The following is a 27797-nucleotide window of genomic DNA, read 5'->3' as shown; positions in this document are numbered from 1 at the left end:
TATGACAGAAACATATAGAGGTAAATCATTTCGAAACATCCTACCTGACTTGCTGAAGAATTTCCTGATGATGATGATGATGATGATGACAACAACGATGCTGAAGCAATAAATAAACAGTACCTCACTTTCCAAGTGTCAGTATTAAATGTATGATATATTACTTTGAGAAAACAGCATCACTAAACAAAACCCCAGTGTAATTTCTTCATGTAATCTGAATGCATATAAATTATTTAGACAAGTTTCCTGATGGCTTCCAAATGTACTTACACTCACAGACCCTGACATACGATTCAATTCCGCTTGTAATGCAAATAACAAATGATCAACTGTTGTCACTTATTGAATAACTTGGTACATCTCAAAAAGTTACATTAGAATCCAATATAGAGCAACTGACAATTTAATTTTTTTACGAATGCATGGTATTATAGTTTGAATTACAAAGATAATTTGGCTGTGTGTATTTATGTAGAATGTGTGTTTCAACAAGAATCTAATGTTAATCATATTAATTTTATGATTTTTCAAAAAACTTAATTATTTTCATATAAAGAATTTAACCAGAAATGCTATCTGATGCAATAACATTTGAAGACCATGACATTCAGATTGTTAGTTAAAAACTCTCAAATTAATTTAGGGAAAATCTTGTTGAAAAGTGACACTTTTGTTAATGTTAAAACTGTCTTTGATGCATGCTTTATCTTTGTTGTTCTTGTTTTGCTTGCAGTTAGCAGGGAGTTGCACTAAGAGTTATCTGTATTACGTTTTTGCTGAGGATATTTACTTGCAATATCATACTTGGAACAGTGAAGTTAAAGTACTGTGCTTCAATTTAAGCACCTGCATCTTTCGATTAATAGTTGTACTGAGGACAAAACGAGCCCAAAAATATTTTGCTCAACGTAAGTCATACTCTGACACTGTGCTAAGAGCAAGAAGAAATCATAATAGATGTCATCATACAAGACAAATAATATAATTACTAAAATACTCATGTTCAAAATGAGTGAATTTCTACCCACATTCTCTTTGCTTCAGCTTTTAAACTCTACAAGCTTTTTTTGTTAACAAAGGAAATAAATTCCACATGAGTCTGTAATCATGTTTGTAAACTTTCTTCAAATATCTGTGTATACCTTATCTATAACTTATTTATTTCCAATTCTTACCAAGGTTCAGCATACAAATATCATCAGATACTGTTCACTCAAGTTTTTGCTTTAAAGTACAAAACATATAGCAGCTGTTATATCTGTTACATCAAGAGTCAAAAACAAATCATTACTTTCATAGTAAAGGTTACACAGAATGCACAATCCATCTTTGATTGACGAGGTCACATACCCATGGTCATGACTCTTTATGTTGTGCTATGATTGAAGTAAAATTTATTAATAGCATCTGATTATGGCGGCATGATGAAACAAGCTATGCAGTTTGAATTAGGTGAGTTAAAGGTGTGATTTAGATGATAGCTGAAATAAAGAATATGAAGCCCTTAGCTTCTCATTCCAATGAAATATTTTTACAAATTGGTTTCATTTCTTATCTTGTATATTGTGATTGCCCACTACTATAGAGAACAATGACATACATGCACTTAAAAATTTGTAATTTTTACTCTGGTTCTTGAGTTTCTCTAAATAATGGCACTGCAGATGTGAGATATTTTATTCTATGTTCACAATTTTTTTTCTAACTTACATCAATATCTTATAAATGAAATACATGCAGGGAATGGATTTTTAGGGACTTCCTTATTTTAATGGAACAGAAATCATAAACAGCCAATGTAACTGTGACACTTACCTTTGCTGAGAACAAGTAGTCAGCATCTGGTGGTTCCAGCACAGCCTTATTGTCAAGGACAGCATCCACTTCCTTATGCATGACATGAAAGGAGCATGGTCGATCTAAAGTGAATGGGGTATTTGGTGGGAAAGCATCAACCCATCGAAAGTTGGCAGAGAAGAAATCAGATGGTACATACATGTTTGAATATCTGCGGCGAAGTTCCAACACATCTGCTTCAGGACTGCAAGGAAGAAATAATATTTGAACTATTAGTAAACCTTGCATTGAGAAATTCTGAAAGGTATTTTTATTATCATAAAAAGTAACATTGTGTATCTATATTGCTGATATGGGATGAGCATATCACTATTTATTTAGTCATTAACGTGGATTACAGCATGACAGAAGACTTTCTGGGTGATGCCACTTGGACAGCTAGCATATCGATCATCTTGAATGTAATTTTTTTGAATAAGTGACTGATCAGTTCATGAATAGTGTAGTGACATTTTGTGTTGTTGTTGTTGTTGTTGTTGATGATGATGATGATGATGATGATGATGATGATGATCTTGATAGACGGGAGAGGTGCCTGCACACAGCTTACTTATCTCAAATAGCACAAACAGAGTCTTTAGACTTGATGTTCCCATCCAATGGATAGATTACCATCAAGAATATCCCATGCCCACCCCGTGAGACACTGGGAGAGGTTTGGAATTTAACTCAAGACACTGGCGTTTGGTGAATAGCAATTTTACAGCCATATCTCTTCTTCCATTGGGGATTGGATGTTTGTGTTGTCCTCAATCACTTCATCATCATTCATGAAAATGGCGAGACTGGACTGTGTGAAGACTGGGAATTTGTACAGGTGCTGATAACCATGCAGTCAAGTGCCTCACAAACCAAATATAATCATCATCTTCTTCCATTGCCAGCTAAATAATGGTGATGTGAATTTTTTTTCTCCATCAGGATTCAAACTGGCTTGTGCCGAGTCCAGGTGTAACGCGCACACACACATAACTTAGCAGCCTCAGTTACAGTGATCGTTTATCCTCTATGCACGACCTCACAAACAACCATCTCCGAAAAATTTTTCTGGACTATGTACATACATGAGAACACACATCCAGTTATTTCAGAGCACCTGTGAAACATGGCAATAAGGCTGTGGGTATCATTGTGAGTGAGAGGTTAGTATATCTGTGACTTTAGCAGACATCACAATGTGTAAGGAATTTGAGACAGTACACTTGTATGTATACACAAATTCAGATACAACTGGCCATGGTTTGGATTACTACACAGCAATCACAGCAGTCCCAAAGACAGAGCTCATGCCATACTGTATAATTGTATGCTTTCTTGGTGCAAAAAATTAGCATTAAAAGTAATACTAAGCCAAGTTGCTGTTTGACACTTTCCATTAATGTGCTTTAAATACAATTATCTCAAGAATGTAGAAGCAGTTCAAAAACAGTCACTGATCTGAGGCTGTAGTCAACTGTTGTGCAAGCATGAGCACTTTTATTTGGCACACTCTCCTTATGTTAGTACACATTGTTTATTTTAAATCCGATATGCTGATATCTAGTAATTTTTGTGACCTTCACATGCATATTCGTGATGAGACACAATACATAGCACAGAAAGAGGAAATTATTTCTATTTGTAGAGTGTAAGATCTGAAGATGATAATGTAGTCTTACTGAAATAGGTTATCGAAATGAATGCTTTGCTGGCAATCTTGGGTTATTGAAGTTTTTCTTCTGAGTTTATTACACTGCAGGTCACCCCTGTTCTGGCACAATGTCAGAAATACATATATCTCTGCAGCTGCGGCTGCCTTGATAACTTCAGGACAGATGCACAACAGGGGCCAGGGTCTTGCTAGCAAGCAGGTGAATGGCCAGTGGATATTACTAGCTTGTGACAAGTTGAGAATTTGGGTTGGACAGGAAGCATGTCTGGATGGCTGAGGTGGTTAAGGCAACTGATCGTGTTAAGCGGGAGAATCAGAGTTCAAAGCATGGTCTGCCATAAATTTTCAACTTTCACCATAAAATTTTTTCGATTCCTGATTGCATCTGGTGTCAGTCTTTCCTCTGGAAGGGTTATAAATGTTCATTCACAAGTAGCAGGTATTTTTGATAATATTTTCTTGAATATAATAGAGACAGTACAGTAAATGAGTTCAGCAGAAAGAAATCAAGACAGTATGTTCACAAAGCAATTTCCGCAAAGTTTAGATATCTCGTACTCTCACTCACTCCTCCATCTGAAATTAAGACAGTAACAAAACCACACAAATATAAAAGTTTATATGGATTTAATGGTAACATTTAATGAGACACTAAGTTGAGTCTGTTTTCTAGAGAGATTAAAATATATGAATCTGTTAAACACATTTATAAAAAATGCGACAGGAGGGATGCCAATCATTATTGAGCTGTTTCACGATATCATTTTCTAGAATTTTTGGGTAAATGATATACTTCAGTATATTGACCTGTTTTGGTACTAAAAATCATACCACAATTTTGATTTCAGACAGGTTGTTCAACTGCTAATGCTGTCAATATGTTCAATCACCAGATTTTACAATGATTAGATAACAAAACTGTGTCTGTTAGTCTTCCCAAACACTGGAAAGTCCCGGATGGAATGACAATAATAATACTAACAAAGAGATAGAGGAGCTGGCCGGTACTTACCTCAGCTCAATACAGCCGATAGATACACAAAAAACAGAACCGAAAATTTACGTTCCTAGCTTTTGGAACAAATGTTCCTTCATCAGGGAGGAGAGAGGGGAAAGAAAGGGAAGAAGGGAAAGTAGATTTAGTTACTCACAACCCAGGTTATGAAGCAACAGGGAAAGGAAAACAGGGTCTTTGGCTTCCCTCTGACAACCATGCCTCCATCTTTGCTACCCTCCCTGTTTTCCTTTCCCTGTTGCTTCATAACCTGGGTTGTGAGTAACTGAATCTACTTTCCCTTCTTCCATTTCTTTCCCCTCTCTCCTCCCTGATGAAGGAACATTTGTTCCGAAAGCTAGGAACGTAAATTTTCGGTTCTGTTTTTTGTGTATCTATCGGCTGTACTGAGCTGAGGTAAGTACTGGCCAGCCCCTCTATCTCTTTGTTAGTATTTGTTTCACATCTTTATATGAGATTTTCCATGAATCATTAACAATAATAATATTATGAAAAGGATAGATTGCTACTTACCACAGAGAGAAGGCATTAAGTTGCAGGCCGGCACAGTGAAAAGACTGCTAAACATTAAACTTTAAGACAAAAACTTCCTCCTTTGGAAATAGGAAACACATACACACTCATTCGAGCTGAACTCACTCACACATGGCCACTGTCTATGGACCCTGTGGATGTGCATCTGATGCGAGCAGCAGAAAAGAGAGTGGAGAGAAGAAGGAAAAGGCAAAAGACTGTAGATGCATTGCCAGAATAGCAGGCATGTGTAGCGCTGCAATGCGAGCATGAAAGGTTATGTCTTTCCTGCTCCCCCACCTCGGCATGGCCTGCCCTATCCTCACATATGACGAAGTGGAATTAATAATATTGCTAACAGACAGTTCAAGTCACACCTAACAAAAAGTAAGCAAAATTTTGCACTTCATAATTCGTGAACTGAAGGTGGGATGGGGGAATATTTTTTCCATTGGAGGGGGGGAATCATCAATGGACTACTGAAAGTTCAATATTGCTTCCTCTTTATTTCTCACATATTATTCCAATCTATTTAATACACATCAAGCAAAGGTCATTTATTTCTGACACAATGATTAGAATTTAAATTGGGGAAACAAATCTGTATTTTTGACATTCTGACTTAGTTCCAGCCACTTCTGCACTTCACATTATTGCAAGTTTTGGGGAGCGACAAATGAAACATGGTGCCCACCCTTGACTACCTTTTCAGACAACTGTTTACGGAGGTATTTTAATAATGACACCACAGTACAAATTCTCTGTTATGAAAGTTCTTGTAAATAATCCATCAGAGTTCTGAACAAATAACGACATTCAAAACTACAAAAACAGAAAAAAATGTCCTGCTTTATTTGTGATTAAAACTTACTTTAGCTCCAAAAGGGGTGAATACTGTTGTTTCCCAACTCTTTGTTCATTTACTCATGGATATTAATTACCTGACAAGTAGCAAAATTTAATCTGAAAGTAAGTTGTTCCTTATGGGTGACTTCTCCTGTCACACAGAAGAAAGATTCTTTAGAAACTAACAGCTAATCTAATGCATAAGTTGTATATAATACTTGTATTATTGAACTACATATTGTTCTCTTTTGTGTGAATTCAACTGTAAATTCTCTCTTGATCCATCATGGACAGAGGACATCAGATGGTTAAGTAATTGTCAATATCAATGAAATTCACCAACAGCCATGTAACTGACATATTACTTTATTTTTGGCATTCCACTGTGCCATCTTCAGGCCCCTGCATAATGAAAGAGTATACACAAATAGTGTATATCAGGGCTACAAAGCAAACTTATAGACAGTGACGGGTAATCATAATAATGGTTGAAGCCACAAAATGAAAGTAGTGGCATTAAACCAAATCTCTGTGTACATACAGCTCAACAGAAAAAAATTATGTACATATTTGTTAGTCAAAAAACTCTTTAACACCACGGATTTTCAAGAGAATATGCAAAAACATTAAAATAATCAGAGCCAGACAATATATAATTGGGGGCTTCGCTGAATTTTTTTAAAAAAATATAAAATCCTATGTAATTCTTATAGATGAAGAACCCGCTGGTATATATGAGGACCTATCTTCATTTAAAGTAAAATGACACACTGTATTCTATGAAGTACAATAATATGCATATTTACAGCCTAGGTAGTATCACAACTGGTAATATAATTAGTTGTCATGGCACCAAAAATGCAGCTTGATGCAAAATCCAATGGCAGATGACATATTAAGAGAAAAACAGCATACAAAGAGCATGCTAACAATATTCACAAATACTTTGTGAGCCTAAGTTACACAGCAAACCAAAATAAAACAATATGATTTGGTATCCTTTATATCACTTAACACGTCGGCAACCCATCTAAATATATGGTTCCAGTCAATAAACTCTTTTTCGTGCACAATCGGTGCCCCTTTTTCACGCAAATACGTTACTCATTTAGTGGGATTCAACTTTGATGATATGGTAATCTTCGACACTAACTTACATTTTATCTTTTCCATACCCACATTATCTATCATGACACAACCCACTATGTCTTATTATTTAGATGGATTTGTCATTTATAGATAGGTAATTAGTGTATTGCCTTCCACTCCCAGGGAAATAGAACTTCGAGGACTCCCCTTGGTTAAGTAGGACTTGAGATCCTTGTTGGTTTGTTTCACTGTGGTAGTGCTGACCTATTAAGTCATATAAAGTATTCCAAATCAAATGTTTTTATTTTGATTTGCTGTGTAACCTAGGCCCACACGGTACTTTATGAATATTCTTACTGTGCACTTTGCATGCTGTTTTTCTATGAATAAGTCATCTGCCATTGGGTTTTGCGTCAAGCTGCATTTTTGATGCCGTGACAACTAATCGTATCAACAGTACAGTACCTAGGCTGTAAATATGCATATTGTTCCCAAAATATACCCCTTTTCCTAGAACTCTCCAGTCCTTTTCCTTCACCCTCCTTTTCCCTTCAACCCTTCTGCCTGAAGAATAACAAATATATACACATTTTATTCTATTGTGCTGGATGTACACATAGATATGGTTTAATGCCACTACTTTCATTTTGTAGCTTTAACCTTTTTTATAATTACCTGAGGCATCAAGTGATCACCAATTTAGTATTGGAGGGCAGTGTAGAGGGTAAAAATCGTAGAGGGAGACCAAGAGATGAATACACCAAGCAGATTCAGAGGGATGTAGGTTGTAGTAGGTACTGGGAGATGAAGAAGCTTGCACAGGATAGAGTAGCATGGAGAGCTGCATCAAACCAGTCTCTGGACTGAAGACCACAACAACAACAACAACAACAACAACATAATTACCTGTCACTTTCTGTGAGTTTGCTTTGTACACTCTGATATACACTACATGTATACTCTTTTATTATGCAGGGAACTGAATATGTCACAGTGGAATACCAAAACTGGTGAACAAAACAAAATAAAATAAAATCTCAGTGACACAGCTGGTGGCGAATTTCACTGATATTGACAATCAACTGTAAATGGTCAGCATGTAGCCATTTTATTCTGTAAACTGACTTACTCCACATCATTATTCATGGAACATGCAATACCAATGGTAACAGTGAGTATGAGTTAATTTCTAGAAACTAGTCTTCAACAATCTTCAGGGCAGTCTGAAGCTTATCTCAAGTGACTTATGTACTTTGACAAAGCATTTTTTTAATGTTCTAACAACACATTTTGCAATGAAATGGCTGTTTAGTATACTGAAATACGAACACTTGCAGTATGACATGGCAAATGCCTCAGAATCCACTGCTCATAGCTCAGAAATTTTCTAACACACATCTGTAGACGGTGGTGCTTGGTTAGGATAGTTGTCTGATAATGTACAATGCCTTCAGTAAATCCTTATCTACCACTCAAGTTCGGCTTTCTTCGGAAGAGAGCTAATTGCTTAGGAATCATAACCAATTTCTTCTTCTCTCTCTCTCTCTCTCTCTCTCTCTCTCTCTCTCTCTCTCTCTCTCTCTCTCTCTAACACACAAAGCACATACAACTCAAACAAAGCCACAGATATTATTCACACGCTATTAACTTACTGCAAAATAGTAATGCCTTAAGTATTACATCATAGCAGTTTCAATGAAAAGAACTTACAGATCAAGCGCCATTTTCGGTATATGAACCATGTAACGTGGAACAATTCGCTGCCTTCTGCGAGGTCTAGGGCTTTTGCTCCTTTGTCGGACAGAAGGGCTTCTCTTTTCTTTCTCCTCTCTCTCCCTAAAATAAAAGTATCATTTATTTGCTCCTATTTGGTCAAAGAATAAGAATGACAGCTTTAAACTGTATTGAATAAAGGGAAAACACATATAATGTGAACAATATAACAGCTTTAATACCTGATCCTTTCCTCCCTCCTCTTCTTTCTATCAACTTCCTCATCATCTGTTTCTCTTGCTCTGTCCTTTCTATCCTGACGGCTGGATTTGCGCTGATTGCTCCGATTTCCATAATTGTTTCCACTTCCTGAATTTTCGGCTAACACAGTAAGAATACAAGATACAATGCAGCATGCATAATATCTACAAAAAAAAATAGTTATACCCTTACAACAAACTTTATGTACTCATATCAAAAGACAAAATGCTCTATCATGATGATGTGTGAAGTCTTCAGAGCATTTACTAAAATAATTTGAGAGAGATTTAAAAATGATAAAACATTAACATTTTTCTCACGATAAAAACAACATATCTGCAAAACACGCACGCACGCATGCACGCAAATCTACTTGTTCCTCAATGCCAGCTATTCCATCTTTCACTCTCTTCTTGGATGTTTCTCCAATTTGGCAATCGCATGACAATTTTCAATGGTGGCTATACCTACTTGCATATTTCTTGGGATTCCTCCATGTTCCAGTATTCAGAGGGTACCCCTTCCTTGTAAAACACTCCCTTCATTACTGGCTAGGCATTGGTGGAAAATTTTTCTGTGCCAACGTCATATCTTTCAATAACTTTTCCCAGGTTTTCCACTAATGCAACTATCCTGCGGACCTTGTTAAAAATGGATCTCTTGGGCTGTTTCCTATCCTCACTCTCCAATGAACACAGCTCTCACTTTCAAAAAAATTAGGAAGCACCCACTTTGTCAAGAAGTAAAACCCACACAAGAAACACATTACTCATTACTCCCAGATATCTTTACCACACCACCCATTGTTGCCTTCCAGAATTCTCCTAAACTCCATAATATCCTTGTAAAATCATGTGGCAGTCGCATACCATTATTCCTCCCCAAGGTAAATATCTGCAACCATTCCCACCGAAAAACCTACCTCATACACCCACCTAGTACCAGTTAGTGTAGGCCCACCACTTGTAAAGCCAAAAACATCAAAGGCAGAGAAATTGTTACCAACTAACTTATGTTTATGGCACAGGTTTTTTTAATGGAATGACCACCACTGAACTAGCTGAGTGCATGCATGGGCATGGAAGGACTTTCTACCTTGGGTATACCTAGTAACCAGTTCTCAAGCATTTTCTACAGCTTCAGTCAAGGGACCTGAGTGCCTGGTACACCACACGGGCAACTTACATTTATCTTCACCTCTCACCCCCCCCCCCTCCTCCCCCACCCACAATTCACTCACTCTCTTTAAACTGACACAGTGATTATCGAAGTACTATCTGTCACCTTCAGCTTTATCTTGGTCTCTCATCATATTAATAACAAATGGGGCACTCAAAATGGGGTATAAGTGAGATGCCCCTCCTTTCCAACTTTCCCCTGAAGTATAAGTTTCAGAAGGTGGGTACTCATATAATATTTTCACTTTTAAGTATTTTTATGGCGGCACTTGGAAATTTGCCTTCTGAAAGTAAGGGTACACTAGCTACTCTGTGTTGTCTTTTAATTTACAATTTGTGTATAATTTGACTCAGTCACTATTACTTAAGTTTCTTCTTATTTATGGGATCTATAGAACATGAATGAATGAAACAATGAAGGTTCTCTACTTCAACTCAGTGGAAAATACCGATATCTGTCACATCAAATCTAAAAGGCAACCTCAAAAGGAGTTGTTACTTGCACATGTGTACTAGGAATCTGTTTCATTACTGGATGAGCAACTGGGTCTGCAATGATGGTAGATCTTATACATTTGCCAAATCATGTAACAGAGATGGTACTGAAATGCTCTTGTGGCCAGCCTACGTCCCTATTGATGACTTTGTCTAATACATTGCAACAATATAGTATAGCAGACTAACAAATCAAGTGTATATAATCAAGTCAGAATAATAGAAAGGTTCTGTAAAACTGCAGCATTAAGGTTTTTGGCTGAGAACATAAAACTTTCCATCTCCATAAATTCCTTTAGCCATCTGTCATTTGCTAGTGACATGTTGTTGTGATGTCATAAGAATAGTAGTCAACAGACTGTATGTTGTTAACTGTGAGAGCAAACACTACCTTGAGGAAGCATATTTTCCTATTCTAAATTGTCATTTTGTATTTTAAAATCATGAAATGTACATTATACAGAAGTACTGTTTGGATGTTCTATTTGGAGTAGTTTAGAACATTACATCACATAACAATAGGACAAAAGTCTGGTTGTTTTAGAATGTTTCTAAGATATATTCTGTGTACATAAATTTGAAAAATAAATCTCAAGTGTATTCTTACATAAAAAAGTAAATGAGCCTATTTAGAACTGCACAAAGTACTTAAAAATGTTGGTTGGCAGTATTTGTGCCCATATCTCTCTCATTCTTTGCTATGAGCTTGTGTTCTTGCTTCAGACCAAATTATTCTGGTCTTCTTTATTTCCTCCTTCTCCTGGTTACCATGGGCATTAGATTGAAAAGCTTCTTTATTCTGGGTATCATCTTGTGTGACTCTTGCACTTTAGAGCCCAAGTTTACTAGACTTTCATTCTCTTGTTTTGATCTACCAGCTCTCAAAACATGGAAAGCAAAGAGCTTGCAGTATAAGAGATTTGTTTCACAGGAGGAATGGCCAGTATTCAGGGATATGACATGAATGCTCATCTGAAGCAACAAAAAGTTTCTATGGACATATGCCCTATGCCAAATGGTTTCTGCGATAGAACACATTTAATGAAATAATATTTAATGCACATTTGTTTTTGGGTTAGTGGCGCACAACCTCTTTATTGTTTTACTCTAGCCCAACCTACATTGTTTTCAACTCTATGCAGTGTATCTGGTATTAAACTAGCTTGCTGGATGCATAGTTGATTACGGTGTGTTGTGAGTGAAGTAGTGTGATTGATTGAGAGCGTATCAAGGAGAAGCATTGGTTAAGTGTATTTCTACATGTGCTGGTTAAAATGCCACACATCTAAACTAATGAAGAACACGCATACATTATGTATGTTTACAGATCCCACAACGGGCGTGCTCCCATTATTGTCAAAGAATACTGTTGGCACTTTCTAAAAAGTCAAATTCTTGGTTGTGAAGTGTTTACCAAAGTATTCAGCACACTGTGTGTAACAGGTAGTCTTCAAAGTTTCCATTTTTAATTTGAATATATAGTTCAACAATCTCTGCAGGAACAGCAACACATTGTCGAAATGATGAAGCGTAATCCTATTATCAGCATATGGAGACTTTCTGCACATATCAACGTCACACAAAAACACACATGATGAACAATGTGTGTGGAAAATTTGTACTCATTTCACTTACAGTGTGTCCACAATCTTCACATTGGTGACAATGCCATATGACTTTGATGATACCCTAATCTCTGGATTGGTAGTGGTAGTGCAACTTACTGGTCATCAAGATCGCCAGACCTTATGCCTTTAGATTTTTCTTTATGAGGTTGGATGAAATCTTAGGGGTACAAACAAAACGGGAATTGCTTGTCGCATCACAGATTCTGCTGCCCTCATCAGTGCATGTAAAAGGCACTCAGACAAGCAACACAACACGTTTTCCAAGGAGTGCACAAATGCACTGAAGCTGACAGTGGAGTATTCATTTATTGTGACCTGTACTACAGTTGTAATGTTACGTGTACGACAATGCTTTGAGGTGAATATGTTAAAAATATGTGTTCTTCAATCAATATTTTGTAAAACAAATGTTGTAATATTCACTAATCATTGTGCACGTGTAAACCGGACAATGTATTCAAGAACACAGAAAATAAATAAGAACATACATTAAATGAGTTCTATCTAGGAAATCATTCAGAATAGGGCATACAGGATGTAACTAAATTCCCTTTACCAGGGGGTATACGCGGACAAGACAAAAAAAAAATTCCCGGATTTCCCGGTTAAAAAATACACTTTCTCCCGGGTAAAAATATGCTTTTTCCATGTTAAGTGACGGTATATTTTCCCTCAGAATCGTAAAACTTATCAGTCCTTTGAATGGTTAAGATTTTATAAACTGGTGTAGAACCTCCTGCCACTTTAGGAAAGTGATATAGGTCTGCATTTTCGAAAGATCTTTGATGTTTCCACGAAACACAGATCGTTAGTTTTTGAAGCTTTGAAATAGAGATTGCAATGCACTTTTGTAAGCCAATCGTACTTTCGTAAAAGTACATAGTCGAATTCCACCAAACACAGAAGTTTCTGATGCTCTGAAAACGAGATTGCGAAGCGCTTTTGTAATCCAATCATAGCTCATGTCATGTGATCTAGTCAGCCAATGATAACAGACATTCACCGCTTTACATGGGGCTCCCGAAAGTGGATTTTGTAAACCGATCTCCTAATACCACTTCTGGGTGGTCATGTAAACACTTCAAAATCGATTCTGGAAATCCGCTTCTGGTTGCCGGTTTTCCAATTCCGCAATTGTTTTTCGCTCCTATGTAAAACACAGCCAGTATTGAAACTTGCTTGGGCTTTCAGGTTTCGTCTTGTTTTTTTAAAAATTTCAGCTGATATTGACGGAGTGGCTTTTTGCACAGTAAAGGATAGGTAGAAGCATTAGATTGAAGCTGTTTACACCTCAAAGGGAAATAGTGATTGTGCTGACTTGAACTATATCAGTTGTTTTCCAGGCGCCGTCGTTAACTGGGCTAGCAAATCCACTTCAGACCTTAACACATAAACATGACAGCGAAAGACGGTTTCCGAAATTCGGTTTTCGTCTTTCAGAAGATGTGTCACATGTGTAGTGATTTAGAGAATAGGACAGTTGATGCAGTCAGCCTATAGCAACATGACTGTTAAGAAGCACGAACAAACAAATATGGAAAGTTAATGGTTTAAATTTACATAGCACTGTTACAAGGAAAGCTAAGATTTTAAATATAATATTTGTCTTTTTGCATGTGTTGCACTTCGATACATCACACAAATGTGCCAGCAAAATGTTAAGTAATGACCTGAATGCCTAGTGTTCTGGGCTTGAAATTCTTCTAAGTGACTGGCCCTCAACGTGTTAAGCTGAGGATCAATAACTCTGTGATTTAATAAATTCAAAGCACATTCGGACAAGGAACATTGCATAATATGAAATGTACTTCGAAAGTAATGCTTTTCAAACCACCAATTGCAATATTTTCCCGTGACCTGTTACAATCCGTTTCAGCTGTTGTCAGAGCCAGGAAACGGCGTTACTGTGCCTGTGCAGCTATGACGACGCAGGTAGCCCGTATATTCATATGTATATAGCATTAAGAGATCTTACATTACGTCATAAATGAAACAGGACATTGGAGGATACTCCAAGAGCATTGGGATTTTGTAAACCATACTAAAAAGGCGTAATTCAACTTAAAGGGCTCGTATTTCCAGATTCACAAAGAAGTAGGCTCCAACCTGATATTAAACGTTTCATTATGGTTTTCAGGATGCAAATTTTCTTGGATTACCAGTACTGTATTATCTCATGTTTACCTCTTTATTATGGCATGATGCCATACGCCCCAGGACATAAAGTGCACTTTAAATTCCAGGAACGCTTGACACTAGTAATAGCGTTTCAAATAAATTGACTGCCTCTGCGGGAAAGATTTAAAGTCAAATTTTTTTTAGCAAATCAACAAAAATAAATTCATCATTCTGCACGGCAATTAATGCAAGACTGGCTAAATCCTGGAAATAAAACAAACTAATAACATATTTTAGCCTTCCATAATTATGTATTTTAATTCACTTTATAGTTCCCGGCCACAGAAATCCGTTTTGTTTTCATTTGATGTGAGAGATGTAAACCAAGAGGAAACAGCAAAATCACTAAACACAGTTTACGTGGATACTACCCTTCATCTCACTACAACTCAGACTGCTCTGCGGATGCGTGAATCTGGCAGCTTGGGTGTGCCAGAAAATTTTTTCTGGGTAGTATCTGGCTGCTTGTTGCTATTGCTGATATAGCTAAAGCCTAGTTTACATGACAGCGGTTTGCGCCACTCATTGGGAGGAATGAGTTGCACGCAAATGGTTTCATGTTTGATTGTAGACATGGCGCCACCAGTATACACTTAAGTTTCATCGTTTTGAGGGTCTCTGTCGTGTCTGAAATGAAACTTTTGGCAGCTGCACGTTGCACGAGTTGTGATGGAGTTAAATCTAGTTGCATGGAATCACTACATAATCCTTCTCCATGTGACCTGTGTATATATGTTTCGTGATGTTGCTGGTCCCTTCGTTTACAGCTCCTACGTCAAATGAAATCAAAACAGATTTCTGTAGCCGGGAGCCATCAAGTGAATTAATATACATTCTCATAACCATGAAAGACCAAAATAAGTTAGTTTCAATTTTCAGATTTTATATTATTTCCACGTTATTTGCAATCAACCATTAATGTCTTAATGAAGCTATTTCTGTCTGTTTTGTAGATAAATTTGCTTCTATTAATTTTTTCCGCTGAGGCAGTTAGTTTATTTGAAACGAAGTGTTTCATTCCACATTATTGGCTACTTTCAACTTCGTTCACTTTCAAATGCAAATTTTCATTTTCAGGGACAAATGACATTACAGCATAATAAAGAACCAAACTTGAGAATACAGTACTGGACCTCTAAGAAAATTGGTATCACGAAAACCATATGAAAAGCTGAATATCAGGTACTTCAGAGTGCATCTGGACATAGAAATGTGCAATTAGAGCGAAATGAAGCATTTTAGTATGGTTTATGAAAGTCCGATGCTGGCTGGGGTAGACTCTGATGTCCTGTTCCTTTTATGGCACTGTAAGACCTCTTAATGCTATATACATACGAACATACATAAACATTTATTGAAGGTGACTAAGTAAGCAAATTTGGTCAGTAGTTTTGAACTAAATATTTTGTTTCAAATATAATGACAGCTGTAGCAGAATTTTACAAATCTGCCTTCTGTGAAACTGTTTTTTGATCATGAGGCACTTTTCTAGTACTTCCTCTAGGCCTGAAGTTATTTCTTAAATTTGTGTTTACGTCTTAAATTTATAGAAAGCCATTCTATGGTAAATTGTAGACTGACAGCACACCGTGTTTTATCATTTTAACTCCGCACATGGCTTCATATTTAATCCTAGAGTAGAATATAAACTGTCAGTTGTACAGTTTCTTTGCCTCACAGACAACCTTGTTAATTTTTTGCACATTTTGAAATAGTCACGAAATTTATTGTCCTTTATTCCGGTGTAAGCTACACAAGAAACTATTTCTTTTTCTTCTTTCTTTCTTTCTTTTTTTTGCAAGAAATTTGTGTTTCATCCTACTAGCTTTTTGCAGTGCTGTGTACATGTAAACCTGTTGGAAATGCTACATAACAATATTGCAGAATACGAATTAAAAACTCTGTCAAATTCACCCCATAGCAAAATATTATGGTACTTAGAGCTGTGGAGTCTAATTTTTAATTGATATTTTGCCAAGAACTGTTTCCTTATTTCAATCCTTTATCTGGGTGGGATAAAACAATTGCTCTAAGTACAACTCTGTTTGTCCTCTCATCAACATGTCACAGGCTGCACATGGTCACGTGATGCCCCACCATACATGAAATTCCACCAGAAAAGTGACGAAAAGCGTATGAGCGGAGCAAGCACCAAGCATGGGCTGCCTATGTCATCGTAGCTGCGCATGCACAGTTCAGTCTGTTGTCTCGCGCTGTCTGGTAACTGCTCAACCAAACCTATAGTTGCCTGCAACTTAAGGATCATATGAGCAGTTGCCAGTGGGCTTATGTGCATGTGCTGAGATAAATTCGTGTATGAGCAGTGCCTTACTCCCGCTTCTGGCTACTTGAAGCGTGGCTGCTTGCCGTATGAGCAGTAGCAGCAAATAGCCAGATGCTACCTGGAAAAAAACTTCCGGCGCGAACAAGCTGCCAGTTTCGCGCATGCACAGAGAAAGCTGAGTTATAGTGGGGGGGTCCATCCCCACGTGACCCGTGTATATGTTTCGTGTCTTTGTAATATTGCTGGTCTTTTCGTTTACAGCTCCCACGTCAAATGAAATCAAAACTGATTTCTGTGGTCGGGAGCCATCAAGTGAATTAATATACTTTCTCATAAACATGAAAGACCAAAATAAGTTAGTAGTTTCAATTTGCTGATTTTATATTATTTCCACGTTATTAGCAATCATCCATTAACGTCTTACTGAAGCTATTTGTGTCAGTTTTGTAGAGAAATTTGCTTCTATTAATTTTTATCCGCTGAGGCAGTTAGTTTATTTCAAACAAAGTGTTTCATTCTGCACTAATTTCAGTCAATTTCAAGTACAAAATTTTCTGGGACGAATGACATTATACCATAATAAAGAACCAAACATGAGAATACAGTACTGGATCTCCACATTGAATATCAGGTACTTCAGAGTGCATCTGGACATAGAAATGTGCAATTAGAGCGGAATAAAGCATTTTAGTATGGTTTATGAAATTCCGATGCTGGCTGGAGTACTCTCTGATGTCCAGTTCCTTTTATGACACTGTAAGATCTCTTAATGTTGTATACATACGAACATATGTAAACATTGACTTGAAGCTGGCTAAGCAGGCAAATTTGGTCAGTAGTTTTGAACTAAATATTTTGTTTCAAATATAATGACAGCTGTAGCAGAATTTTACAAATCTGCCTTCTGTGAAACTGTTTTTTGATCATGAGGCACTTTTCTAGTACTTCCTCTAGGCCTGAAGTTATTTCTTAATTTGTGTTTACGTCTTAAATTTATAGAATGACATTCTATGGTAAATTGTAGACTGGCAGCATACCGTGTTTTATCATTTTAACTCCGCAAGTTGCTTTATATTTATTCCTGAAGTAGAATATAAACTGTCAGTTGTACAGTTTTTTTGCTTCACAGACGACCTTGTAAATTTTTTACACATTTTGAAATACACTCCTGGAAATTGAAATAAGAACACCGTGAATTCATTGTCCCAGGAAGGGGAAACTTTATTGACACATTCCTTGGGTCAGATACATCTCATGATCACACTGACAGAACCACAGGCACATAGACACAGGCAACAGAGCATGCACAATGTCGGCACTAGTACAGTGTATATCCACCTTTCGCAGCAATGCAGGCTGCTATTCTCCCATGGAGACGATCGTAGAGATGCTGGATGTAGTCCTGTGGAACGGCTTCCATGCCATTTCCACCTGGCGCCTCAGTTGGACCAGCGTTCGTGCTGGACGTGCAGACCGCGTGAGACGACGCTTCATCCAGTCCCAAACATGCTCAATGGGGGACAGATCCGGAGATCTTGCTGGCCAGGGTAGTTGACTTACACCTTCTAGAGCACGTTGGGTGGCACGGGATACATGCGGACGTGCATTGTCCTGTTGGAACAGCAAGTTTCCTTGCCGGTCTAGGAATGGTAGAACGATGGGTTCGATGACGGTTTGGATGTACCGTGCACTATTCAGTGTCCCCTCGACGATCACCAGTGGTGTACGGCCAGTGTAGGAGATCGCTCCCCACACCATGATGCCGGGTGTTGGCCCTGTGTGCCTCGGTCGTATGCAGTCCTGATTGTGGCGCTCACCTGCACGGCACCAAACACGCATACGACTATCATTGGCATCAAGGCAGAAGCGACTCTCATCGCTGAAGACGACACGTCTCCATTCGTCCCTCCATTCACGCCTGTCGCGACACCACTGGAGGCGGGCTGCACGATGTTGGGACGTGAGCGGAAGACGGCCTAACGGTGTGCGGGACCGTAGCCCAGCTTCATGGAGACGGTTGCGAATGGTCCCCGCCGATACCCCAGGAGCAACAGTGTCCCTAATTTGCTGGGAAGTGGCGGTGCGGTCCCCTACAGCACTGCGTAGGATCCTACGGTCTTGGCGTGCATCCGTGCGTCGCTGCGGTCCGGTCCCAGGTCGACGGGCACGTGCACCTTCCGCTGACCACTGGCGACAACATCGATGTACTGTGGAGACCTCACGCCCCACGTGTTGAGCAATTCGGCGGTACGTCCACCCGGCGCCTCCCGCATGCCCACTATACGCCCTCGCTCAAAGTCCGTCAACTGCACATACGGTTCACGTCCACGCTGTCGCGGCATGCTACCAGTGTTAAAGACTGCGATGGAGCTCCGAATGCCACGGCAAACTGGCTGACACTGACGGCGGCGGTGCACAAATGCTGCGCAGCTAGCGCCATTCGACGGCCAACACCGCGGTTCCTGGTGTGTCCGCTGTGCCGTGCGTGTGATCATTGCTTGTACAGCCCTCTCGCAGTGTCCGGAGCAAGTATGGTGGGTCTGACACACTGGTGTCAATGTGTTCTTTTTTCCATTTCCAGGAGTGTAGCTATGAAATTTATTGTCCTTCGTTCTGGTGTAAGCTACACAAAAATTTTTTTTTCTTCAAAAAATTTGTATTCCATCTTACTAGCTTTTTGCAGTGCTGTGTAGATGTAAACTTGATTGGAAATGCTACATAACAACATTGCAGAGTATGAATTTAAAAAAATCTGTCAAAGTCACCACATAGCAAAATGTTATGGTATTTTGAGCTGTGGAGTATAGTTTTGAAATGAATAATATGCCAAGAACCGCTTCCTTATTTGCATTCCTTATCTGGGTAGAATTGATCAAACAATTGCACCAGGTACAACTCCCTAGGTCCTCTAAAGAACATGCCACAGGCCTGCGCATGTTCATGTGATGTCCCACCACGCACGAAATTCCACACAGAAATGTGAGCAGAGCAAGCACCAAGCACGGGCTGCCTACATCATCATAGCTGCGCATATGCAATACAGCCTGTTATCTGGTGCTGTCTGGCAACTGCTCAAATGAACTTAAAGCAAGAATCTCACAACTATGTGCTGCACTGCTGCCGTATTTCGCGACAACAGAATTATTCATTCAACTGTCTTGTGGTGTTGGCAAGAGAACTGTAAAGAGAATTGTAAATGAAAGTGTCAGAGCTGTAGGAACCGTAGAAAAAGTTGGTTTCGTGTTGCCTGAAAAGCATCGAAATCGAAAGGAACCTGTAAAACAAATGGATGGTTTCAACAATGATGTTCTAAAGTACTCCAAATGAATGGTCAATGCCCGACATCACAAAAACGTATTACAGTTATGCAGGTGAGAATTAGCTTCAATGGTAAGTGCTTCGTCACTGTAAGCAATTTAAAAAAAAGTTGGTTCCTGATATGTTAAGAAGAGAGCTTTAGGTTCAAAGAAATGACAGGTGCAGCACGAACTACATCCCATATAAAGATTCACAATGCATGAAAAGGAGGGAGTTCAACAGTGTATTACCTTGATGAAACCTGGGTCAATTAGAACCATTCCAGGAATATCTGCCGGAAAATGAGTGATGGTACTGGCGGTTTTAAAGTTTTCATAGGATAAGGTCCTCAGATAATTATTCTGCATGCTGAGTCTTCTTCTGGTTTTGTTTCTGAGAGCAAACTTGTACTTACGTGTAAGAAAAACAGCAGTGACTACCATTTGGAAATGAATGCTGTCAGTTTTGTGATGTGATCCACAACTCTTGTTATACCTTGTTTCGAAGTTGGTCATTGCCAGTTATAATTCAACTGTTACATAGAGAACACCCGTAAACACCAGAAAAGGATATATTTTCCTGGCTTAAAAACAAAAATATTAAGCACAGTATAAACCAGATATGTGTCGGCCTCCTGTAGCTCGTTAATTTATACAAGTCTCGCAACAGAACGTACAAACTTGACTTCCTTGCACATGAATGGGGTCACAAAGTTTTGCGTTTACCCACGTTCGTGTTGTTGTCAGTGTCCCCTATGGAATTAATTTGGGCAGAGGATAGGGCTTAACATTCAAGATAACATTCATTGAATCGCGTGGCCACAGTCTATGTGGCATGCTGAGAAGCTTCAGAAAGAATAATTTGATAGGTAGGTGATGATGGATATAAGCCTTGAACCTATATTTGTAAATTTACAATGAGATTGTTCGGAAACAGATTCAAATAGAAGTGATAGTGGTATTGCAATGTAGACTTTGAAACAAAGTAGTATATTTTTTAGTTTTGAAGACTTGTGGTTTAAAAAATGTGTTTTGTCAACATATCTGCTGTATACATAATAATGAGAACTTCCTAGCCTTTTTCATTAGAACTTTGTATCCTTTGAATTATGTAGACTATAACGTTCAGCATATTGCTCTAATAACACGCGAGACTGCAGCTGGATAAATTAGTCAAAAGTCCAATATTTCCATATGTAAATTCATGTCATTTTCAAGGCACAAACTGGACAAGGCCCTGAAATGACAGTAACCATTACTTGTCGAGATACTGGTGGTTTTCGATGCTATAGGTCATCATTCCCTGGAGTTATTCGCTGATGATGATTAATTGTTTGCTTGTACAATGGATTATAAATGTGGTCTCTCACTGTAAAGTCGAACGGGTTAGTTTACACTGATAATGCCCATCAACAGAGAAAAATATGACAACTTAATAACTGATTACATTTAACTACAGTCAAACACATCAACACGCGCAGCTAATACACATTTTTAAAAATTCTATTGAGTAGAAGCAGTTGTCAAGCAAATGTAATGGTTTCAGTTTATGCTTGAAGTTAATTTTGTTGTGTATTAAATTCTTAATTGTAGTAAGTTCAAATGGCAATAAATGATAATTACTGCAAGCAGTTTCAATATAATTGTCATTTTGAGAAAAATTGTACTTCATATCTTCACAAAACTGTGTCAGCTGTTCTCACCTCCTGACATCATGCAGAGTAAATCTGTGGAGCAGTGGACGCAATGTAGTGAATTAATATTTATCGCATGACAACTGATCGAAATTGGTTTGAATATTTACTACTCCCCTCATAGATTTGAACATAATACGATGTACCGTAGGCAAATGAGCCTGTTGTCGGCAATGTGGACCTTATTTGCCCGCTCTCTGCTGCCCCGCAAGTGCAGTTCTCATCCCTTCACTGCTCTGCCTCTATGTGCAGAAGCATCATCTTACGTGACGCGAGCTGTAATATAAACCGTTGTGATGTCATGTCCATCGGAAGCAGTTGTTGTTATGAAGTATTGCATAGTCTTCATCCTAAAGCCTTTGACACATTTTTCTGTTGGCAGACGTTTGTGTGTGCACTGTGTTTTGTTGTTGTAAATGGCACATTTCCTTTTTGTTGTAAATGGCACATTTCCTTTGCAACTTAAGCTTTATTTTTTTCCCTAGTTTATGTTTTATTGCTACAACATTATTTTGCAATAGTGGGCTAAATTCTTTGTTGGTGTATCGGTTCTTACCAGTCCAAACTACAAAAACTAAAACAATGAAAAATTACCAAAATTCTAAAAGAATTCTCGGGTTTTCCCCAGTTTTCTCCAGGCCAAAAAGATTCCCGGGGTTTTCCCGGAGCATATACACTCTGTTTACAGACTTTGAGGACTTGCAGTGAGGACCAAGATGATCAAGTTTAGCATATGAACTCACATCTGGAAATGTACTGTTTTCCTGCTAAACGCAAAATACTACTACACCATACTGCTCTTTGACTCCTCCTGCTTGTCACTCCACTTACAAGCAGAGCTCTATATATGACAACCACTGATGACAACACAGATATGGTTCCTCCGTACCATGTTCCAGTACACACGATCACCAATCTTTTGTCTCCTAGCATCTGCCACAGTCATAACCAGTGCCAGTAGGTTTTCCTTGGATGCCACAGGTGTCTCATAAATCAAGGATTTCACATGACCGGACAGGTAGTAATCTAACAGATCCAAGTTGGGAGAAAATGCAGACCAAGCAACTGGGCCACCACTACCTATCCACTGTTGCAAAAATTATTGGTCCAGATGATCTCGGACTGCACATGAAAAATGAGATGGTGTGCCATTGTGTCGTAACCAAATGTTTTGCTGCACATGCACTGCCACATGTTCCAAAAGCCCATGCAGTATGCCATCAAAGTATGCGGCACTCTTGAGATCTGGTGGAAGAGGATATGAACCAATCAAAAGCCCATCCACGAACCTTGCTCATATGTTCAGATGGGCACACAGAATGTGTGTTTTCATCAGCCCACATACGACTGTTGTGGGAGCTGAGAACACGTTTCCTAGAGAACTTGACTTCATTAGTAAAAAGAATCCGCTGTTGGAAGTCATGATCGTCCACACAATGGTGCAAGAACTTCCTGCAGAAATGGGCTCATAATGCAAAATCCTGCAGCTGCATTGCCTGTATCTTGTGGAGGTGGTATAAGGTGTAGCTGCTGCTCATGCAGAACATGCCAGACACTGTGGTGATACACATTCATTCCACCTGCTACATTTATGGTACCCATTGGTGCATCCTCTTCCACTGCATGGAGCACAGCCTCTTTAAATCCGGATATGCGGGACCACCATGGAGCATCAGGTGGCCCTGCTAGTGGTGAATGTATCTGTCTCTGAGGCCCATTGATACATCATAGCAAATAGGGAGTGTGAAGGTGTCTGGCAGTGTGGAAAATGCTCGGCATACAAACCACAAGTACTCCTCCCAATACACCGAGTTTCACAATACAATAACATCAGGTCAGTGTATTCTGCAAACATGTAGTTCATCAAGGTCAACACAAACACACTAAAAACGAAATTATGTACATCTTGCATTCTATACAATAAAGAATGATTACTACTGCGCAGTATGAACAAAAACCACATCCACAACAGCAGTTACAAACCTATGTGGGTATGTACATTGGTACAGTATGAACAAAGACCACAAGCACAACAGCAGGCATGAACCTATGGGGGCAAATCTCAAACTCAATTGAATGGCATGTAAACAAACATGTATTGAGCACTCGACATCTGGTGATCACTGAATGGCGTACATAATACCCCAGTCAGTGATCCCAAAAATGCAGGAGATTTGAATGTGTGTTGTGATATTTTGTGTGTAGCAGGAAAACAACATGTTTCTAGACATGAGTTCCTATGGAAAACTTAACCGTCCTGGACCCCACTCAGCATCTGTAAAGAGAATTTAGTTACATTCTGTGTGTCTATGCAGTTTTTCTGCTTCAACTAATCATTCCTATAATATCTCTTGAAACTGTCCATTCCTCCTGGGACACCCTGTATATATAAGTCCACAGAAAGTGATGATTAATACTTGTTGCTTCATTCTATAATCTGTTAAGGCTTGAAGATTCCATTTATCGATACCTATCTCCAAAGCAAACTTGTTCCCTTGGCTGACTGAAATCCTTTTTTTTTTTATGAGGTTTGTGATAACTTTAATAAATCTCTTTTACATTTCAGAAAGGAGACTTATAGGTAGCGTTACAAACTCAAAATTATCAAAAGTAGGACAGTGTTTTATAAAAGCCTGACATTTTTGGAAAAAGCCTGACAGTCTATTTTTAGCACCAATAAATTGTTTATATTTTACATAGTGGGGTTATAAATATGCTCTAATCTCAAAATGAGTAGAAAATAATACTACTGTTAAACAATGGTACTTAATTGTTACAAACACAATACAATAACCTTGAAGTTATTTTCAGTATTTTTCAGTGATGTATCCTTTGAAAGTGTATTTTTCGAAAGAATATACTGCTGAGAGAAGAGGTAAATTATTATCTTGAAGCATGTAGCTATAAAATTCCTCACAAGACATATCCTTTAAATTGCACTTGACCAGTAACATTACTTTGACTGAATCTGTCAACAAATGGTTCATCTCTTTTGTCCACTGAGCAATTATGAGAGGAAATATGGATTCAGTAGACACATTGCTACCAGGAATTGCAAGGAAAAATTAGCAAATTTTCGAAATTTCAAAAAACGTTTCAACATTTTGACACTTTTTAAACAAAGAACACCATTGTTGGTGTAGTTTAGAGTTTTTGTCCGGCATTATAGATTGTGCACAATTCTTGATGTTGCTGTACTGATCAAATATTTTGAATCATCTGTTTTCACACTTTTAGTTTATAAGTACATGAAAGAATGTCCACAAAACAAAGGTCCTTCAACTCTTTGAGTTTAAGCCACTTGAAGCACTTAAATTCTTCCATTGGCTGTATCAATTTTTCTAGGTATTCAGTGCAAGTTTAATGTACAGTAGATAAATTTGTCACATATGCCTGGCACTTTTTTCCCAAGCCAGATTCTACAAAGGTATTCAAGGATTGACTTTGAGAGAGATGAAATTATTCTCAAGACTGTTTTTCAGATAAATTAAAACAGTTTATAATAAGTTAAGCACTTCTATGATAGAATTGTTTTCCTTTTCAACAGACTTCATATTGCAACGAAAAGTGGGCATGGTAGAGGAGAGAAGCAGAAGATTCTGCTCCGAAAAGTCGTTCTGCAGAAAATTTCTAATTGTTGTTAGCTTAGATTTCCTATCCTGAGAGAGGGAGTAAGATTTCAGTGCTGGGTACAATGCAGACTCATTTCTATTGCTGAATACAATGGTAGCCATCTGGTCCTGGTGTGATTTAGCAGCTGTTGGTTATTTGTCCACAAATTAGTAGAAATATTTCAATTCCTCCGTGTATACTGCATACACATGAAAAATATTAAAACACTTTCATTACAAAAGATTCTATATTGAAAGGTAGAGAATCAGTTTATGTTGTAAGGTATTATGTAATATATGTGCAGGGTATACAACTCCTGTTATGCTTTCATATAACTTATGCTTGACAGCAGAATACACGTTATTCTCCACTCTGTGTAAGACCACCAAAGTTAACATTTGCATTGTTATGAACAAAAGCAGTGCATTTAGATTTAGCACAATATGCTTTAGCAAACTATCTGCAATATAATAGGCAATACTTTATGAAGTTTCATTTGGACAATTTTATACGTCAAGGACCTTTGTTTTAATACCATGTTTCACTGTTTTCATAATCAAAATACTGAATTATAATTGGGAATATTTTCAATGCATCATGATTACTTGTATCTGTCACCAGGCAAAAATATGGAACTCTGTCATTCAAAGTTTTGACAAAAATATTTACAGTGTGAGGTGCAACGACATTATTTACAATGGCTTCCGTTTTAGTTCTTTCACGAGACAAATTTTGAGTACTATCATATTTTGGAAATAGTTTAATTAATATGCTTGTACAATCCATTGATTTGTGTGAATGATGGTGGAAATCTGGGTTGTATGAAATCAAGCTTTAAGCCATGATGGTGGTAAACAATGTTGTACGAAATCCAGCTTTAAGCCATGATGGTGGAAAACAATGTTGTATGAAATCAAGCGTTAAGCCATGTGGAGCTGGTCTGTACCACACTTTTATGTTTTTTTCAGTAGTCTTTCCACATCCATGGCACCTGTCCGCCCCTGGGAGCTGAGTGGTCAGCACGACGGAATATCGTACATAACGGCCTGTGTTCGATTCCCGACTGGGTCGGAGATTTTCTCCGCTCAGGGACTGGGTGCTGTGTTGTCCTTATTGTCATCATTTCATCCCCATCGACACGCAAGTCATCACAGTGGAGTCAACTCTAAACACTTGCACCAGACGACTGGTCTACCCGATGGGAGGCTCTCGCTACATGGCATTTCCATCCATGGCACCCTTTATCCCGTATCAATGTAACTATCACACACTGCACATTTAGCTTGACTTTCATTTTGTCCAAATAAAAAACACTGCTATTTTGCTTTTAATTATCTGAGAACTTGCACTGCCTTTTTCGGCTATCTAGGTATTCAGACACAGAAGATGACATACTTCAAATCAGAAATTAACTAAGAAGCTTTTGTATCCGAATATGAAAATATCAGAACAGTGCTACACAAATTACAGTATCTTGAATCGTGATATCGTATACTTTGATTATGAAAATATTGAGAAAGTGCTTGACAAACTACAATATCTCGAATCAAGATATCATATACATCAGCTACAGTAGCAACATTTCTCCAATGATTACAACAATGGTAGCGAACCTCATGCAGAAATATAAAGTCAAGTTATGCTACACTGAAATTTGTCAGATGATGAAATGTGACCTCATTACCAAAGAGCTAGAATTATATATAACAAATCTGGCTTGACATTAAAAAAAGCATCAAAATATTGGGGGGTCCGGAAAAAGCACGAAAGTTGGTAAACCTATTTACAGGTCTACAGATTTTTCAATTGTCCGTATCTCCTTTTTTGTGAAACATGAATACCATGTTCTTGTTCTTGTTTTGACGAAACGTATTCCTTCATAAACATATTTTAAGTAATTTTACAAGTTCCTTTTGTATTAGATTTCGCCTAGCTTTGACAATTTCAACTGAAATACTATCACCTCAGGTTGTCTTTCTTTTCTTCCTACCTCAAATAAATTTATACATCTTATCCTGCATTACTTCTAAGACGCCATTATTCCCGTTACTAATTAACTGTGTTTCCGATTCATCTCTCATAATGTACAAACCTTTAAAGATGCCCATTTCAAATTTTTATTCATTTCGGAAGCTTTAGATCTAGCATACACATCGCCCCTCCATGCTATATCAGACTCTTCTTTCTAATATATGCGAAAGTACTTTGTGTCTGATGCTAAAACCACAGTTTATTTACTTATTTAATCCACTTGTTACAAGTTAACCTAAGAGCCAAATCTTTTGTACATCAATAAGTAGGTGAAAGTGAATGTCAAATACTAATCAATAAAAGCCATTGAAATGAATAGCAAACAAAACTAAAAAATGAAGCAACTACAGTTAAACAAATACAATCTATACATGTAAACATAACAAAACAAAATGGTTCATTGTCATCTATAGGCCTGAATTACACTGTCAAATATTTTACAAAACACTGTTT

At 38.0% G+C, this 27797-nt stretch overlaps 1 protein-coding gene across 3 annotated transcripts in view; it reads right to left on the bottom strand.

The window, feature by feature from the left end:
* Positions 1-27797, bottom strand: part of LOC126190282 (cell division cycle and apoptosis regulator protein 1-like) — a 253430-nt gene that overhangs the window by 146827 nt on the left and 78806 nt on the right. For all 3 annotated transcript variants that reach the window (XM_049931010.1, XM_049931011.1, XM_049931009.1), the window contains exons 7-9: positions 8930-9068; positions 8685-8810; positions 1819-2044 (exon numbers count right to left, since the gene is read on the bottom strand). In XM_049931010.1, coding sequence (XP_049786967.1) covers positions 1819-2044; positions 8685-8810; positions 8930-9068 — 491 coding nt within the window. The remainder of the gene's footprint in view (positions 1-1818; positions 2045-8684; positions 8811-8929; positions 9069-27797) is intronic.

The sequence above is a fragment of the Schistocerca cancellata genome, chromosome 1 (assembly GCF_023864275.1).
Source record: "Schistocerca cancellata isolate TAMUIC-IGC-003103 chromosome 1, iqSchCanc2.1, whole genome shotgun sequence".
In the NCBI taxonomy this organism is placed as follows: Eukaryota; Metazoa; Arthropoda; class Insecta; order Orthoptera; family Acrididae; genus Schistocerca; species Schistocerca cancellata.
Note: the sequence above shows the minus strand (reverse complement) of the source record. Positions and strands in the feature narration are given on the sequence as shown.